Source organism: Schistocerca americana, chromosome X (assembly GCF_021461395.2).
Source record: "Schistocerca americana isolate TAMUIC-IGC-003095 chromosome X, iqSchAmer2.1, whole genome shotgun sequence".
Classification (NCBI taxonomy): domain Eukaryota; kingdom Metazoa; phylum Arthropoda; class Insecta; order Orthoptera; family Acrididae; genus Schistocerca; species Schistocerca americana.
In genome coordinates, this window is record NC_060130.1 from 295,412,857 (window position 1) to 295,430,109 (window position 17,253).

Consider the following 17,253-nt stretch of genomic DNA (forward strand, 5'->3'; position numbering starts at 1 on the left):
ATTAGCAACAAGTTTCTTTGAGTGTAAATTAAAATATACTTTTGGCAAAGGAGTAAACTGATCCTTAAGTGCAAGTTATCTTATATGTGTAACATTTTTTTCTTTTTTAATTTGCAGGACTCCTTTGATAAAAAGCTACCTTCTGTCATCTTTGCCACAATTGCCATTGCTTCAGGCTTATTATCACTTTTACTCCCAGAAACACTGAATAAACCAATGCCTCAAACTTTAGAAGATGGTGAGAAATTTGGGGAAGGAGACACAGCATGTACAAGTTGTTTTGGAAGAAGCAAAGAAAAATATGAAGTTCCTCTGGCTAGCATGGAATGAATGGTATTTCATTTCACAAACCTTGTTCAAAGTGTGAATGAAAATAAAGTACAAATATTTTCAGTTGAAATACTTTCTGTCCTGAACAAATGTGTGGATTATCTTTATTAGTTAATCAATAGCAGTGAATGAAATACAAAGAAGTATTAAACTTTTGTCTCTGAAATTAGTGTGCCCATAAGGGAAAATAATATTATATGTACTGTGACCTCTTAACTTTTTGTTTTCAACTAAATATTTTATAGACTAGCAATCATATACACTAGAAATTGGTCCACAGAAAGGACTGTGTGGAAGGTGAATATCATAGCACAAGGCAGTTTCTTACGGGTTCAGTTTGTGTTTCTTTTCTGTTGATAGACTGTGAAAAACATGTAAATAACTATGAAAGGAAGATTTTGTATGTCAATAAACCATCTGTTGCAGCTGGTTTTATAACATATTGGAAATGTTAAGAAAACTGTCAACCACAATACCCACAAGAAAGACACTAGAAAACAGAGGCTTATGGGGAAACAAGAATGGTTTATGCATAATCCACAGAATATATTACATCAAAAGGTATAATTGTAATCAGTTCTTAATGTTAACTGTCAACAAAAGTTGTAAAGCAACATAATCAGATCTAATTAAGTATGAGTCAGTGCACTATGTTTGCTTCGTACTGGAGGCAGTTACATCTTACATAAATATGAATCTGCTACTAATTGCCCCAAAATTTAATTTCACTCTTTGAGCTACCCATTGCTCCAATACTGTCTACTGCCATATAATCTCAGCAGTTTTATTTTCATCAAGGCAAGGATTATCTTTTGTATCATGATGCAGGAAAAAGTCATGATGTATACAGTCTCATGTGCCTAGTCAGCACACTCAGAAGCACAGTGAAAGATACCCAATTGCAGATGTGGCGCATGTTAAATAATGTGCAACTAATGACTTATTTCAGTATGTTTCAAATTCTGCATCTGGAAATCCTCTTTCTTTATTATTATTTTTAACTTTACTCTCAGTGGTACAGTGTGGCATACCACATTGTTAAAATTGACATATTTATTTTGAATCACAGTGTAAAATATGTTATACCCTGATTGCCATGAGCACAAAAGAACCTAATACACATGATTTATTTAAGATCATGTGATTGCGATACTGTGAAAATGATATTACATAAATTCAAATCAATACTTTCCATAATGTAGTAAAATAATTATCCTTCTGTGCGTTTAATATGATCATGATAACTAAAAGTATCACAGTATTTGAAACGGCTTAGAAATAAGTATTGACCCTTGGTATTACCTATTTACTTTTACATTTATACATTAAGAATATTGTGATATTTAAAATGACTTTGAAGTAAGGATTAAGCTTTTAGCTTTCGATTAAGTTTCGTTTATTATGTAGTTCTTATGATCTAGTTTCTGAAATTCAATAAAGTATGTGTTATTAGTTTATGTCTTATAAAAGACATGATGTTGGCCTAATTCTCTAGAAACCAAAGAGTGCTCTATGCCTTATATGGTACCATTCATTAGATAATATAGCTGGAAACATTGTTTTATAAGAGCCTCCTACAATATTTTATGGACATCACAATTAAAATAGAGTAAATTTTAACTATCATAGCAAATATCCCTGTAGTTTGTGTTCTCACATTTTAGTGTGACCTTCCTGCAGTTCTTACCTCTAATTTTCTATTCAGTTACAGCAGCCAAGTAACACAAAATAATCTGTCTCTCTTTTATCATTAATAAGCCTGCATTGAGCCTCTTGATATTCATTTACGACTCTCTGTGTCATAGGGAACTGGTACTTGCTTTCCATAAACTATTTCAACATATTTTGTATACACAAACTGCACTGTACTGGCATTATTTAATGACTGCTTTCTTGAAACAGAAGAAATGCCAGCTATGAACACTTTCAGAATTTCCTGCCATAAATACTAGTAAAATATTAAGAAAATCAATAAAGTATTTTTCTCCAATTTGGAGCATTTATGTACAAATTACATAAACACATTGTTGTGCTACACAATGATTAATGCAAGTGCTATTCTCAAGCATTCTATATTAATAGAAATTTTGTAGCTAATACTGGAAAGTATATAGTTTCATGTGGAGAAAGAAATTGTGAAATCTAATGTACACAAGGTATTCATTGCCTACATAAAGTAAAATTTACCACACAAAACACTGGGAACAGGGAAAGAAATGGAAACTAAGGTTTGTGAACCTGTCCATGAAGTATGCTTAGAGAGAAATGAAAACTAAAATCTGTGTGTCTGCCCACGAGGTATGCTTGGATGGCTCAACTGGAAGAACACAGCCATGAAAAGAGATTATTCAGCTCAGATTCTCAGACTCCCACACAGTCTTAAATTATCACATATAATCAGACACTAGTATAAAGCCCATCCTGCTGCAAGTATACCACTGCATTCTCCAAAAACCAACACATAAATTGGAGCCCTTCCTCTAATTTTTAGTGGTGGCACCCATTAGGTTTTTTTACTAATACCTATATCTTCTGTAATACTCATATATATTCACAGATATTTCATTTATTTCCTGTGAATTGCCAAATATAACTGCCAAACATGAAATAGATCAGTTTCAATGGGGACATTTATCATCCTGTCTATACAGTGTGCATGCTGTAACTTTTGTCCCAACTGACACAAAATTTATTATACATGTGAGATGCCCAAACAGTTCAGTGAGACATGTAAATAAAAATAGCTCTCTCTCTCTCTCTCTCTCTCTCTCTCTCTCTCTCTCTCTCTCTCTAGTTGTTTAATCAATTTTGACTCTTCCTGACCACATGAGATAAATCATATAAATTTCTTCTGTCCTGCTGCATCTCCATAAGACTTTCCAGTTTGAAATCCATTACTTTTATGATGTCAACAATTCATCTCATCCTTTGCTGCCTCTTCTCCTTGTACCTTTGGTCTTCCCCAGTATTAAGATATTTTCCAGTGAATCATGTCTTCTCAAGATGAGTCCAAAGTATGTCAGGTTTTGTTGTGGTATCAGACCTTCCAAGTAGTAATCTGGTTTTATTTATAAAAACATCATATGGTATTTAGATAAGCTGCCTCACAATACTGACTGTAAATAGAACATATACATTTGAAGAGCATTTTAATTACTTACTTTATAGAACTTTCTAGCTAATACAGGAAAGTGTGTAGTTTCATGTGGAGAACTTGTAGTCATAATTCTTCCAGAATATCATTTCATTTATTCATTTTTTTTATCCTTTTGCTGTACAGAGAAGAAAATGATTTGCAGAATGCAACCACAGACACTGTATTTTCTTGTTTGTTACCTCTTGTGATATTCTATGAATAGTTCTACTTAGAGATAGGCCACAGCACACACTTGCAACCTTTGACGCACAAGCAGTCCTTTAATTTCCTGTAAATGATAGAATGTTGAGACATTGAAAATGGAGATAAAGAAATGTATGTGTATGGATAAAGTAATATTTCCATAGCTAAAAGGCCAATGCAGCTGTAGGTGGAAATGTTGAAAATGTGGACCAACACAAAGTGGAAATCAAATATTGAAATAGCATACCTTTTCATAGGCATGTTCTTTGCACAGAATTTTTATGTAAAAGAATGAAAGAAAGTAAAATATATCAAGACACAACCATTTCTGACAATTCTCTCTATCACATAGCTTCACTGTGGATAATTGGGATAAAAAGTGCTAATGTTACTGTTATACACTTTTCTGCAATACACATTCCAAAAATTATTAAATTGTAAGTAAATGCATTGTTGCTTGTAAATCCTGAAAACATTAACAAAAAAATCAAATGAAAACTATTCCTTAACAACAATGTAGTGTAGTACCACACATTTTTAGTAACTAGCATGGCATATGAGAATGGTTTCCAAGGACGATTATAAATTATGAATAATACTGAAAAGTTCTTATGTGGTTTAAAGGTGTGAAAGGGATCAATGTTTACTTCTTCCAAGTATGAGTATTTAGTAATGATAGAATGCTAATATTAGTACATGGCCAGTGTTATAATACAGTATTTATGTTTCCCCTGTTGAAGGTCCAGCCATGAATGCTGCTGACACACACACACACACACACACACACACACACACACACAAGCCTGTTTGCACATCCCACAGTGTGATGTAGTTTTTTTCCTAAGGATATAAGGCATCTGTAAGTAGCTACTCTCTTGTAATACAACTTCTGACCATGTGGAAAGAGGATAAATTTGTGAAAAAGAAATAATGTTATGTTCATTTAGTTGCTCAGAGAATTCATACAACATTTTAACAGAGACAATATATGCATAAATAAAAAGAAGCTGTTATTTGCAAATGTTGAAAAGTTGTCTATCTTACAAAGTTCGAAGAAGTTTCTGTCCAATACTTATCAGACACAACTAAAATCTACAAAGACTGACACATTCTCATTTGAAATGATAAAGTATTGTAGAGATTGACATATGATTACTGTAATTATTTTTCTACTGGGTGCATCCTCAGGCACTTCACAGCATTACACAATAAACTGGGCAAACTATTAATTAGAAAATAAATCATATTTACATATCATAATTAAAACAACATATTTTGATAGTTACTTTATCAAATACTATGATCAGGTTTCTTGTAAACTTAAAGGAAATGTAACTCCTGTCAGCAAATTGTAAACATATCATAAATGCTTTACAGATATTCTACTAACTAATTAAATGAAATTTAAGATCATGTAAGCACTGAAGCTACTTCATCTGAGGAGAGTAAGGACAATGTATTCCTCATAACACAACTGTATAAATTATCAAATTGCAAGAAGGAAATAAAGTATATTTGCTTTAGTTAAGAGGCACTATTTTCATGCAGAAGAGAAAAATTACTCGAATAAAAAGATGTGTTCGTAGATTTTGTGGAATGCCTACCACCTGAGGTGAAAAGATGCTTATGATCTATTTTTTTTAGTGTTACTGTTGACAATGTGTGCCAATACGGCAGCAATTTCACTACTGTTCCATGTAAGACAACTCTCTGTGTTATTCTTTAAAAGCTAATGTGCACTATAATAATTGAAACAGAAATATTTCTGTTTTATGACACAGTAGGTTAATGAACAGTATGTCCTGTTTCTTCATGTCATAGGAAAAGAACCATCAATGAGCATTTTGTAATGTAGTTCCTTTACCATTTGTTATATTTTTGTTCAATATTATTCACTATCAATTTTATTTGTGAGAACATGCATTTAAATATCTTATTTGTCTGTACAATGTATTAGTATCAGTTATTTATATAAAAAGTTTGAAATAGGCTTAAATACTGTAGAAATTGTTGATTTTTCTCTTAATGATTTAGATTCCGTGTATTAACATGTTATCTTTATTACTTGATGCTATATCTCTAAACAAATGTATTAGCCTACTCATTAGGTATTTTTCTTGAAGTCTGTAATTTCCAATCTATGTTGACTGTTGACTGTGTTTTCAACTATGTTCCACTTAATGTTTTGTCACACATAATTAACAAATTTTGCCATTGAGTGGGGATGTTATGACTATTGTTGAATGTTTCAATTCTGTTTTGGTCTTCAAACTCATAACTTCCATATATTTTCAAGAGACTGGCCACACCATTAATCATGAAGACAAATGCTGACTATCAGTTGCTCAGAGTTACTATATGTTTCATATATTGGCCCCAGAAGTGGCAGAACTGTCAGATTCCCGCACTATAACTATTTTCTTAATAGTTCTTGTTGCCTCACTCATCCTCCACATTCCATGTCTCAATATCTTTTTTGATCAATGCAATGTAAGATACTTGCTTTGTCATAGTAAATATGAAGAATCGAGTAGCTTAGATGGTACCTTGCCAATGGCTTGCTGCAGTGGTAACACCGGTTCCAGTCAGGCCACTGAAGTTAAGTGCTGTCAGACTTGGCTAGCACTTGGATGGGTCACCATCTGGGTCTTCCAAGTGCTGTTGGGAAGCAGGATGCACTCAGCCCTTGTGAGGCCAATTGAGGAGCTACTCGATTAAAGAGTAGTGACCAGTCATGAAAACACACAACAGCTGGGAAAGTGGGATGCTGACCACATGCCCCTCAGTATCCACATCTAATGATACCTAAGGGCTAAGGGTGACATGGTGGCTGGTCAGTACTGTTGATCCTTCAAGGCCTGTTTGGACAGAGGTTTTTTTTATTTTTTAAATGGTACCTTGTCTTTTATATCTAAAAACAAAGATGATGTGACTTACCAAACGAAAGTGCTGGCAGGTCGATAGACACACAAACAAACACAAACATACACACAAAATTCAAGCTTTCGCAACAAACTGTTACCTCATCAGGAAAGAGGGAAGGAGAGGGAAAGACGAAAGGATGTGGGTTTTAAGGGAGAGGGTAAGGAGTCATTCCAATCCCGGGAGCGGAAAGACTTACCTTAGGGGGAAAAAAGGACGGGTATACACTCGACATACACACATATCCATCCACACATATACAGACACAAGCAGCCATATTTAAATATGTCTGCTTGTGTCTGTATATGTGTGGATGGATGTGTGTGTATGTGCGAGTGTATACCCGTCCTTTTTTTCCCCCTAAGGTAAGTCTTTCCGCTCCCGGGATTGGAATGACTCCTTACCCTCTCCCTTAAAACCCACATCCTTTTGTCTTTCCCTCTCCTTCCCTCTTTCCTGATGAGGCAACAGTTTGTTGCAAAAGCTTGAATTTTGTGTGTATGTTTGTGTTTGTTTGTGTGTCTATCGACCTGCCAGCACTTTCGTTTGGTAAGTCACATCATCTTTGTTATTAGATATATTTTTCCCACGTGGAATGTTTCCCTCTATTATATTAGTACCTTGTCTTTTGTTTGATATAATTTTCTGTTAGATATAATTCAAATGAAAATTAAGTTTTCATTACATGTTGCCAAAAAATTTCATTTATATCAGATGAAATGAACACACTACCACTTTACCATTATCAGCTGAAAGAGATAGCGAATATTCTACTAACTAGATAAGCTTATATCTGGCTGTATGAGGGATGTGACATCTGTTTACTAATAATATCTGCTGGTAGATGCTACATATTGTATTTGCATGTTTTGGTCTTCAATATGCTAGATGTGAGATTCAATATGTCACTAAAAGTTAATCAGCAGAGTGCACGCCTAAGAACTCTTTCATGATGCAGTTACAAGAGAATTATATCTGTTACAGCACTATTGTACCACCCAAGTTTGTTCTTTGCCACTTACACAACCAGTGCCCTGGGACAATCATAAACCACAGAAGCTATGAAAGATCAGAGACAGCTAAACAATCTGCCCAGCTCCAAAACAACCGGTTCATCAGCCACCTAATAATTCAGTCAGTATATTAGTAATGACAACAGTAAATGTCTTACCTAAAGGTAAAAAAGTTACTCTTAACACATGTCAGCAGTATATTTGACACAGTGTGGACATGACAAAAGCAATTACTTTAATGCTTCTTTGGTAAAACCTCAGCCATATTGAGCTTTGTTTGGATGACGTGGGAATTAATAATTCTGGGCTTTGTTGCAGCACTTACCAGTAGGGAATAGTATATATTGTGTGCACTCAGCTGAAGATTTCTGCAAAACACCGTGGCACAGTATCATTCCAACAGTAATTGTTTAGCAAAGGTAACAGATGTTATTGAGTATATGAAACATTTTCACTAAGAAAAGTCACTAAGTAAATAATAAATATGGAAATCATGACACAGGTGAAGATGTAGTACAAACACAGCTATTAAAAGTCTGAAAATGTGACATCATAGAGTACTGTCTCTTCACAGGACTGGAAATGAACTATATTGGCAAGACTGTACAGCCAGACTACAGTGCCATATTTAATTACTCACAGGATTAACAAAAAATTCTTTCATCAAGAACGAAAAGCAGTGAGATCACATTTAAAATCTCAATAAAACTGTTAAATCTGTTTTGGATATGCATAATGAAACGGACCATAAAATTCACCACATGCCTCTTAAAATGGGGAAAGATTGCTATAAAAGGCCAAGATGTGCAATACACAATAAAAAATGATACTTTCTTCAGTATCTCATCTTTTCCAGGCTACACCTGTAAAAGAAGGGCAAGGAGAGTTAGTGTGTTAAACCTCTCTAACCTCTCTCTTGGACAGTATGCTCAGTAGGTACCCAAGAGTTTGTAGAATATTGCAAAATGCTATGATAAATTAAAGATCCAGAACTTCATTAGCTACCTTTAAACAGAAAGTTAAAGTGCAACTCTGAGACTGTCACAGTCTGCAGTCCAAGGATAGACAGGAGTATAAAAATAATTGAGATAATTTAAAGCTTTACGACAATTATGGTTAGTTGCAGCAAGTTCAAAACATATTAGCAACAAAAGGTACAAGATGGTGTTACCCAACACTTGCTAGTTGCATGCAGCATGAAATGTGGTGATGAAGACCCCTGCATTTAAAGAAATACCAAGTTGCTATTGTTTGTCTCATTTTGGAAATGTTTCAAATTGTATGAATTATTCAACAAAATTTATGAAAATACTACATTAAACAGAAGATCAAATGAAACTAAGTTGAATTCCATACTAGATACACAGCAAGTCATTGAACTCAGTTGATTTACTCAAAACAGGAAAAAAATGATCATTCCATCAGCTCATTGCAAACCACCACAAACATATTTTCAAAAAAAATCATTGGCCGTTTCTAAGAACAGATTTTAAATAAATACCAAACCACAAGTGTGGCTTTCAGGAAACTAATATAATTGTTAATTACATGATCCATTACCACCATTAGCATTGGTTCACGTGAAAAAGAAAGACACTTAAGAAACTCATTTTGGCTAAATTATAAGAAATGCAACATACAACTCACTATAATGGCTCCACTGCACATTTAAAGAATTGCTCTGTCTGGTTATTTTGTTCTGTAGTGAAGATGTAGAATACTTTTATTTTGTTATGAAATAAAATTTCCTGTAAACTTGTTTTTAATCAAGAATGGCAGGGCAAAGTAACCAAAATTTTTGTACCTCTATGGCATTGCTTTCATGTGTTTCAAGCAATAATGAACTTTCTTTCTAAGTTTGAGAGGTGTTGATGAATGTACTGAACTGCTTGACAAACATATAATGTTGTAACTCAGAGATTATTTTCATATGCTTTGTAATTTATGTGAGAATGATTTGCAATAAATATATTTATTTTAGTATATTTTCTGAGGGCTAAAATGAATTAAATTTCACTCTCTTATAGAGAAATAAAGTAGACCTGTGTCCTGTAAAAGTATAAGCAAATCACTTGAAGTAACAAACATGTAAAAAGAGAAATGCATTAAATGTAATTTACCAAGGTGATAAATATCACAATAGTTTGAGGAAATTACATGTTTTGTTCTTGGCAACAGAGTCTAATTTTACTCTGCACATATTTTTGGCAGTATTCAGGTGCGTAGCTGATCAAAGACAGAAACATTTTGAACACAATTATACAGGCTATTCAGTGATGTCTGTAGCAGTTTATGATCCTCTCTTTTATTTTTTTCTTTAGGTTTCTGTACATGAAGATGAATTAATTTGATATTACATTACCGGCAAGATCATCAGATTAGCCGTAATTCATATAAACAGCTATTTTTCATCTGTTATTGTATGGGCTATCAGCTAGATAGCCCATATCTAAAGAATAAGCAATAAGTGTCAATATATATGTACTCTGAGAGCTGAAATCTACAAGAAAGTAAGCAGAAATCTGCAAATTAAATACATATCATTTTCAGTGGCTAAAACAAAAGTATAGCTTCATCCTACAAAAAGAAAATGTAAATTTGTTCCATACAGTAATATGGCATTCTGGCAACTTCTGTATGGTAAGGATGAATAAAAAATACTGTATGTTTTGGTTGACACTCATAATGGATACAATATAGTTCCATATAAAAAATTGATAGGAGTACCTGAAAAGTCAAGAAAATGCAGTTCTTATTGTGAATGCCCACAGAAATTTTCTTGCCTCCACACCTACCACCCCCTCTCTCATTCATATGGTTACTTATGGTTCTTACTGAATAACTTTTAACTGTCAGTGGGATCTGGATTTGCAACAATACATCATCAAAATACATGCAGTACAGTGGTTATATTTATCATGTAACATTCCTGTCACTCATTAAAGTGTCACAATCCCATAAATATTGATAAATTATTGACGTACATAGTGACAAAGTCAAATTATGTTTGGAATATTCAGGTGACATATATAGTGCTATTATCTTATTTCCGAACCCTGTAGTCATTAAAGACAGACTTCCAACCTACAGTTATATTGATTAAAGTGCTTTTTTTCTGTCTCTTCTGCACTCCTAAGAGTTTTGACATAATATATTTTCATACTGTGTATACTACAGGCAAAGGTGAGAATGTAACAAGTAACGCATTGAAATATCAGGGCAAAAAAAAGAAAAATAGTGTTATGACCATGCAGTCTGCTTTCAGTGACTTGAATAGGGAAGTTCAAAAGACCACAGGGTAATCTGAAATGAATTAATCTGACCCAAGCTAGTGTTAAATGTGTTATTATCCTGCATACAACTCGTTTTTAAATTTTAAGCTGTGAAGGATGCTGAGAAGTAAATGGCCTGAATAATAACCCATGTTCTGAGCTGCTCCATTTCCATGATAAAAAATAAACATGTAAAATAATGTGTTCCACTATCATATGTACACAGTGGGAAAGAGGAATAATAATTTACTAAACCTTGGATTGTTACAAATTTTGTAATCAACTAATTAAAGTTTTCAGTAACATGCCTCATTACTTCCAGCTTGATCTGTTCGCCATACAATGCAGCACCCTGTTCAATGACCTGTTTCTCTGATCCAGGAAATTACAAGACTTTTATGAATTGCTACCCTCAAGAGCAATATCTTCAATTGCACAGAAAAGCTGCTAAGGCTATTTCAATGTTTGGTTCAACAAGTGTGTCCCAACTTTTCTATATTAACAAGCTGACCCAGTCCTGTCAGTGGTCAAGTTTAACAGATTTTAATCTGGGTAGCTCCATGTGTTTATACCATGAACCATAGATTCAGATATATTACCTATTTTGAAATCATAATGTGTGTCAGTCTATAAACAGCACAACTTTATGTTAACTGCCTACATGTAAATCTTTTTGTAGGTCTGCTCACCATTGTAGCGCAATCTAATGTACTTATTTAATTAGGTAATAACACTTATTGTTTTGGCAGAAAAATAAAAAGATGAAAAGAAACACACATGACAAAAATTCTGCTTATAAAAGTATGCTGTAATATTCATCTCTTAGAAGTAGCCGCACTGTGTTGCAAACCCCTAACTTTCCCGCATTTGTGGCCTTTGGCATGTAACCGACTCACTCACACACCTGCTCAGAATTGCGCAGTGGTGGTGGAATCTGGAGGGCTGAGCAGACTTGCCTGCACTCACAGAGTATGTGTGCACTCCAGAAGGAAAAATCTTGACCAGGCCTGACTTAATGTTTCTAAAGCAGAAATATGTCTTTTTCCACCTCTCTAGTGATTTATCATCAGCAAATATCAGCCCATGGTTTGGTCATCTTGTCATAGTCAGATATAATGATAAGCCAACATACTTGGTGTCACATTAGACAGGACATTGACATATCTTGAACACATTTCTAAGACAACTATGAAGGTACAAACATGAGAGAACCTGATGAGGAACCTGGGAGGTAGCACATGGGAATTGAATACATCAATTTTCTGTAGAGCATCCCCTACATTGGTATACGCAGCAGCAGAACACTGCACACCAGATTGGCTCGGCAGCAATCATGTGAAGAAAGTTAACATTCTTTTGAATGTAGCTATGAGAATAATTAGTGGCACAGTCAGCTCTACACCTGCTTGCTGGCTACCAATACTATTAAGCATCTGTCCAGCTCACCTTTCTCAAAACATGATTCTCTCTTCAACCTCTGCCAGCAAGTTTCTAAACATGAATGGAAACCTGTTGATGAGGATTTACCCTTGCCGCCTAGGAAATTCCTCAAATCCAGAAGACAAGCATAAGAAGAAGGAGTCTAAATGCACTTTACTGAGTTCAACCAGGATGCTGAATGGAAATGTGAGTGGTGGTGTTGTTGTTAAGGTCTTCAGTCCAGAGACTGGCTTGATGCAGCTCTCCATGCTATTCTATCCTGTGTAAGCCTCTTCATCTCCAAACAACTACTGCAACCATCATCCTCCTGAATCTGCTAAGTGTATTTATTTCTTGGTCTCCCTCTGCGATTTTTACCCTCCACACTTCCCTCCAATACTAAATTGGTGATTCCTTGATGCCTCAGAACATATCCTACCAACCAATCCCTTCTTCTAGTCATGTTGTGCCACAAATTCCTCTTCTCGTCAATTCTGTTCAATACCTCCTCATTAGTTATGTGATCTACTCATCTAATCTGAAGAAGTCCTCTGTAGCACCACATTTTGAAAGCTTCTGTTCTCTTCTTTGTTTGTTGTGGTCTTCGGTCCATAGACTGGTTTGATGCAGCTCTCCATGCTACTCTGTCCTGTGCAAGGTTCTTCATCTCCCAGTACCCACTGCAACCTACATCCTTCTTGAATCTGTTTAGTGTATCCTCTCTTGGTCTCCATCTATGATTTTTACTCTCCACACTGCCCTCCAATACTAAATTGGTCATCCCTTGATGCCTCAGAAAATGCCCTACCAACTGATCCCTTCTCTTAGTCAAGTTGTGCCACAAACTCCTCTTCTCCCCATTTCTATTCAATACCTCCTCATTAGTTATGTGATCTACCCATCTAATCTTCAGCATTCTTCTGTAGCACCACATTTCAAAAGCTTCTATTCTCTTCTTGTCTAAACTATTTATCGTCCATGTTTCACTTCCATACGTGGCTACACTCCATACAAATACTTTCAGAAATGACTTCCTGACACTTAAATCTATACTCGATGTTAACAAATTTCTCTTCTTCAGAAACGCTATCCTTGCCAATGCCAGTTTACATTTTATATCCTCTCTACTTTGACCATCATCAGTTATTTTGCTCCCCAAATAGCAAAACTCATTTACTACTTTAAGCGTTTCATTTCCTAATCTAGTTCCCTCAGAATTACCTGATTTCATTTGCCTACATTCCATTATCCTTGTTTTGTTCATGTTTATGTTCATCTTATATCCTCCTTTTAAGACACTGTCCAATCTGTTCAACTGCTCTTCCAGGTCCTTTGCTGTCTCTGACAGAATTACAATGTTGTCAGCAAACCTCAAAGTTTTTATTTTTTCTCCATGGATTTTAATTCCTACTCAATTTTTTTCTTTTGTTTCCTTTACTGCTTGCTCAACATACAGATTGAATAACATCAGGGATATGCTGCAACACAGTCTCACTTTCATCCCAACCACTACTTCCCTTTCATGCCCTTGACTCTTATAACTGCCATCTAGTTTTTGTACAAATTGTAAATAGCCTTTTGCTCCCTGCATTTTACCTTTACCACCTACAGAATTTGAAACATTGTCAAAAGCTTTCTCTAAGTCTACAAATGATAGAAACATAGGTTTTACTTTCATTAACCTATCCTCTAAGATAAGTTGTAGGGCCAATATAGCCTCACATGTTCCAACATTTCTATAGAACCCAAACTGATCTACCCTGAGATCAGCTTCTACCAGTTTTTTTCATTCATCTGTAAAGAATTCATGTTAGTATTTTGCAACTGTGACTTATTAAATCAATAGTTTGGTAATTTTCGGCCTGTCAACACCTGCTTTCTTTGGGATTTATTATATTCTTCTTGAAGTTGGAGGATATTTCGCACGTCTCATACATTTTGCTCACCAGATGGAAGAGTTTTGTCATGGCTGGCTCTCCCAAAGCTATCAGCAGTTCTAATGAAATGTTGTCAACTCCTGGGGCCTTGCTTCAACTTAGGTCTTTCAGGGCTCTGAAATTCTTCATGCAGTATTGTATCTCCCATTTCATATTCATCTATGTTCTCTTCCATTTTCATAATATTGCCCTCAAGTACAACACCCTTGTATAGATCCTCTATACACTCCTTCCACCTTTCTGCTTTCCCTTCTTTGCTTATGTCTGGTTCTCCATCTGAGTGCTTCATATTCATACAGGTGGTTCTCCTTCCTCCAAAAGTCTCTTTAATTCACCTAGTGATATATGCTTCTACATCCTTACATTTGTCCTCTAGCCATCCCTGCTTAGCCACTTTGGACTTCCTGTCAATCTCATTTTTGAGAATTTTGTATTCATTTTTGCCTGTTCATGTACTGCACTTTTATATTTTTCTCCTTTCATCAGTTAAATTCAATATCTCTTCGGTTACCCACAGATTTCAACTAGCCCTGGTAGCTGAGTGGTCAGCGTGACAGACTGTCAATCCTAAGGGCCCGGGTTTGATTCCCGGCTGGGTCGGAAATTTTCTCCGCTCAGGGACTGGGTGTTGTGTTGTCCTAATCATCATCATTTCATCCCCATCAACGCGCAGGTTGCCGAAGTGGTGTCAAATCGAAAGACCTGCACCAGGCGAACGGTCTACCCGACGGGAGGCCCTAGCCACACAACATTTCCATTTTTTCAACTAGCCCTTACCTACTTGATCCTCTGATGTCATCATTATTGCATCTCTAAAAGCTACCCAGTCTTCTTCTACTGTATTTCTTGCCCTGTTCCTGTCAATCATTCCCTAATGCTCTCTCTGAAACTCTCTACAACCTGTGGTTCTTTCAGTTTATCAAGGTTCCATCTCCTTAAATTCCAAGAGTGGTAAGCCATGAAAACACAGAGCCATGAACTTGTTGACAATCCATCTGTTAAAGTTCCAGGCTTTTATCATCCTTGGGAGGTAGGCTTAATAGACCCCAAACTGAAGATGGTATGTGCAAATACATCATGCACGAGTGGGGCTTTTGAACTCACAGCACATTTGACTGCAGTGATATTCACACAAAGAACTAAGCTGTAAATTATTGTCTTAAGAGATGTTTACCCGGTGCTGTCAAGTGTCTCCATGAAGTGTCCAACAAGATGCTCCACTGGACTGAGTCTTCCGACAAGTGTAATGTAGTTTGGGTCATTGAATGTTTAGTTGCACATGTAAGTTTTGTGATTAAATATATATGTAACAGTTTTGTTGTTCTAATTGATGCATACAATAATAATAAAAACTTATTTTATTGTCAGAGGTATAAATAAAAATAAAACATTAATAAGTATCTATTTAAGTAATTAACATAGACTGAAAATATTTTAAGATTTAAAAGTCCTGAAATAATAATTAATTAATCATAAGCTGTGAAATGTCAAGAAATTTAGTAAAATAAATGTTATAAGCTGTAAAGTTGAGGAACAGCTATATACCAGACTTGTAACAGCATTCAGTGGACTCCACCATATTGCTAACCCTACTCTGTATCATTCAGATCTAAAAATGTGTGGGATGATGGGTGGGAGTGGTGGAAGGTGGAAGCATAAGGGAGAGTGGCTAGACAATTGATAATGTGTGTTGTTAAATTGTAACAAAGACATTATCTGAAACATGTACTAAAATATTTATACAAAGAGCTTATCACTTTTAAATTAATTTTAATACATGTTTTGCAAAATTCCTTTGTTACATTTTAATATTGTGTATTATCAGCTATCCAGTCATGCCATGCCTTACCCACCATCCTTGACATATGGATCTGTATGAGAAGTATTTGTTTGCCATGATATGATGAGTTATGGTAAGAAAATTTTAAAGAAACTTATTTATTTAGGCAAAATGTATTCATTGTGTTAGTAAAAACTAATTATACTGCATGCTGAATTCATACTGACATATATGTCAATTTCTGTGTATCACTCTGGGCACTATTTATAAACTAAACATTATTGATGACAATGGCAGTAATCCACAGAAGGATGGAATTAACAAATGCTCCTACTAGCTTTTAATAGTAAAATAATGATTGTAGAAGTTGGGCATATCTGATAGGAATTCACTGCAGAGGCAGGTGAACAGAATACAAGAATAAATATAAAATTGAAGAATACTCAAAAGGTAAAAACCAGAGTTCACAATATAACTGTAGTCTTAGAAAATTCAGGTAGAAGGAAGATTATAGTTATGTCTCCTGTCAATGATGAGATCATTAAAAACAAAGCACAAATCCTGATGAGGAAGGAAATTGGCCATGTCCTTTCCAAAAGAACAATCCCTGCATTTAGAGAAATCATTGAAAATAAAAATCCGGATGAGAGTGTAATGTTTTACAACTGTGCCACCTCACTTGACAACACTCAAGAAATATATATCGCATGTTATGCACCCTTAAATGAACTCATTGGCTAAAGATACTGCCTATCATATGACTGGTTAAACTGTGTGGAAGTGCCCAGATAATTCAAATCATGGGGCCTTCACCCATATTATCTGATAATAAGTTCTTAATTTTCCCAACTGATAACATTAGTAAATAAATTTTATTGTAGAAAACAAAAAATATAATTAATCCAATAAAATACACTCTTGTTCAAAAAAACAGAACAATTTCAATGACTAGAGACAGGATTTTCATATTCACAGGACATGTTCACTAGTATATTCTGCAGAAATGATTTCCGTCACGTAGGTTCAGCATGTGTCCTGTTGCCAAGTAGGCACCAGGTCTGTCATGGGTCCTGATAACTTGTTCCATGCATGATGGCAATGATGCATATAAGGCATGAATGGGATCCTGTGGTATAGCAATCCATACTGCATTCACCTGGCTCCAACGTTCATCTGCTGTGGTAGGCATTGGGTCACAGCACTGCACCTGTAGTTTCACCATATCTCACACATTTTTGAT

At 35.2% G+C, this 17,253-nt stretch overlaps 1 protein-coding gene across 2 annotated transcripts in view; it reads left to right on the plus strand.

Moving 5' to 3' along the window:
* Positions 1 to 1,883, plus strand: part of LOC124555291 (organic cation transporter protein) — a 656,605-nt gene extending 654,722 nt beyond the window's left edge. Inside the window, exons 10-11 of one of the 2 annotated variants that reach the window (XM_047129164.1) lie at positions 118 to 333; positions 757 to 1,789. In XM_047129164.1, coding sequence (XP_046985120.1) covers positions 118 to 330 — 213 coding nt within the window. In that variant the 3' untranslated portion in view covers positions 331 to 333; positions 757 to 1,789. Of the gene's footprint in view, positions 1 to 117 lie in introns of both variants that reach the window. The other variant, XM_047129163.1, reaches the window with a different exon arrangement.
* Positions 1,884 to 17,253: the final 15,370 nt, after the last annotated feature.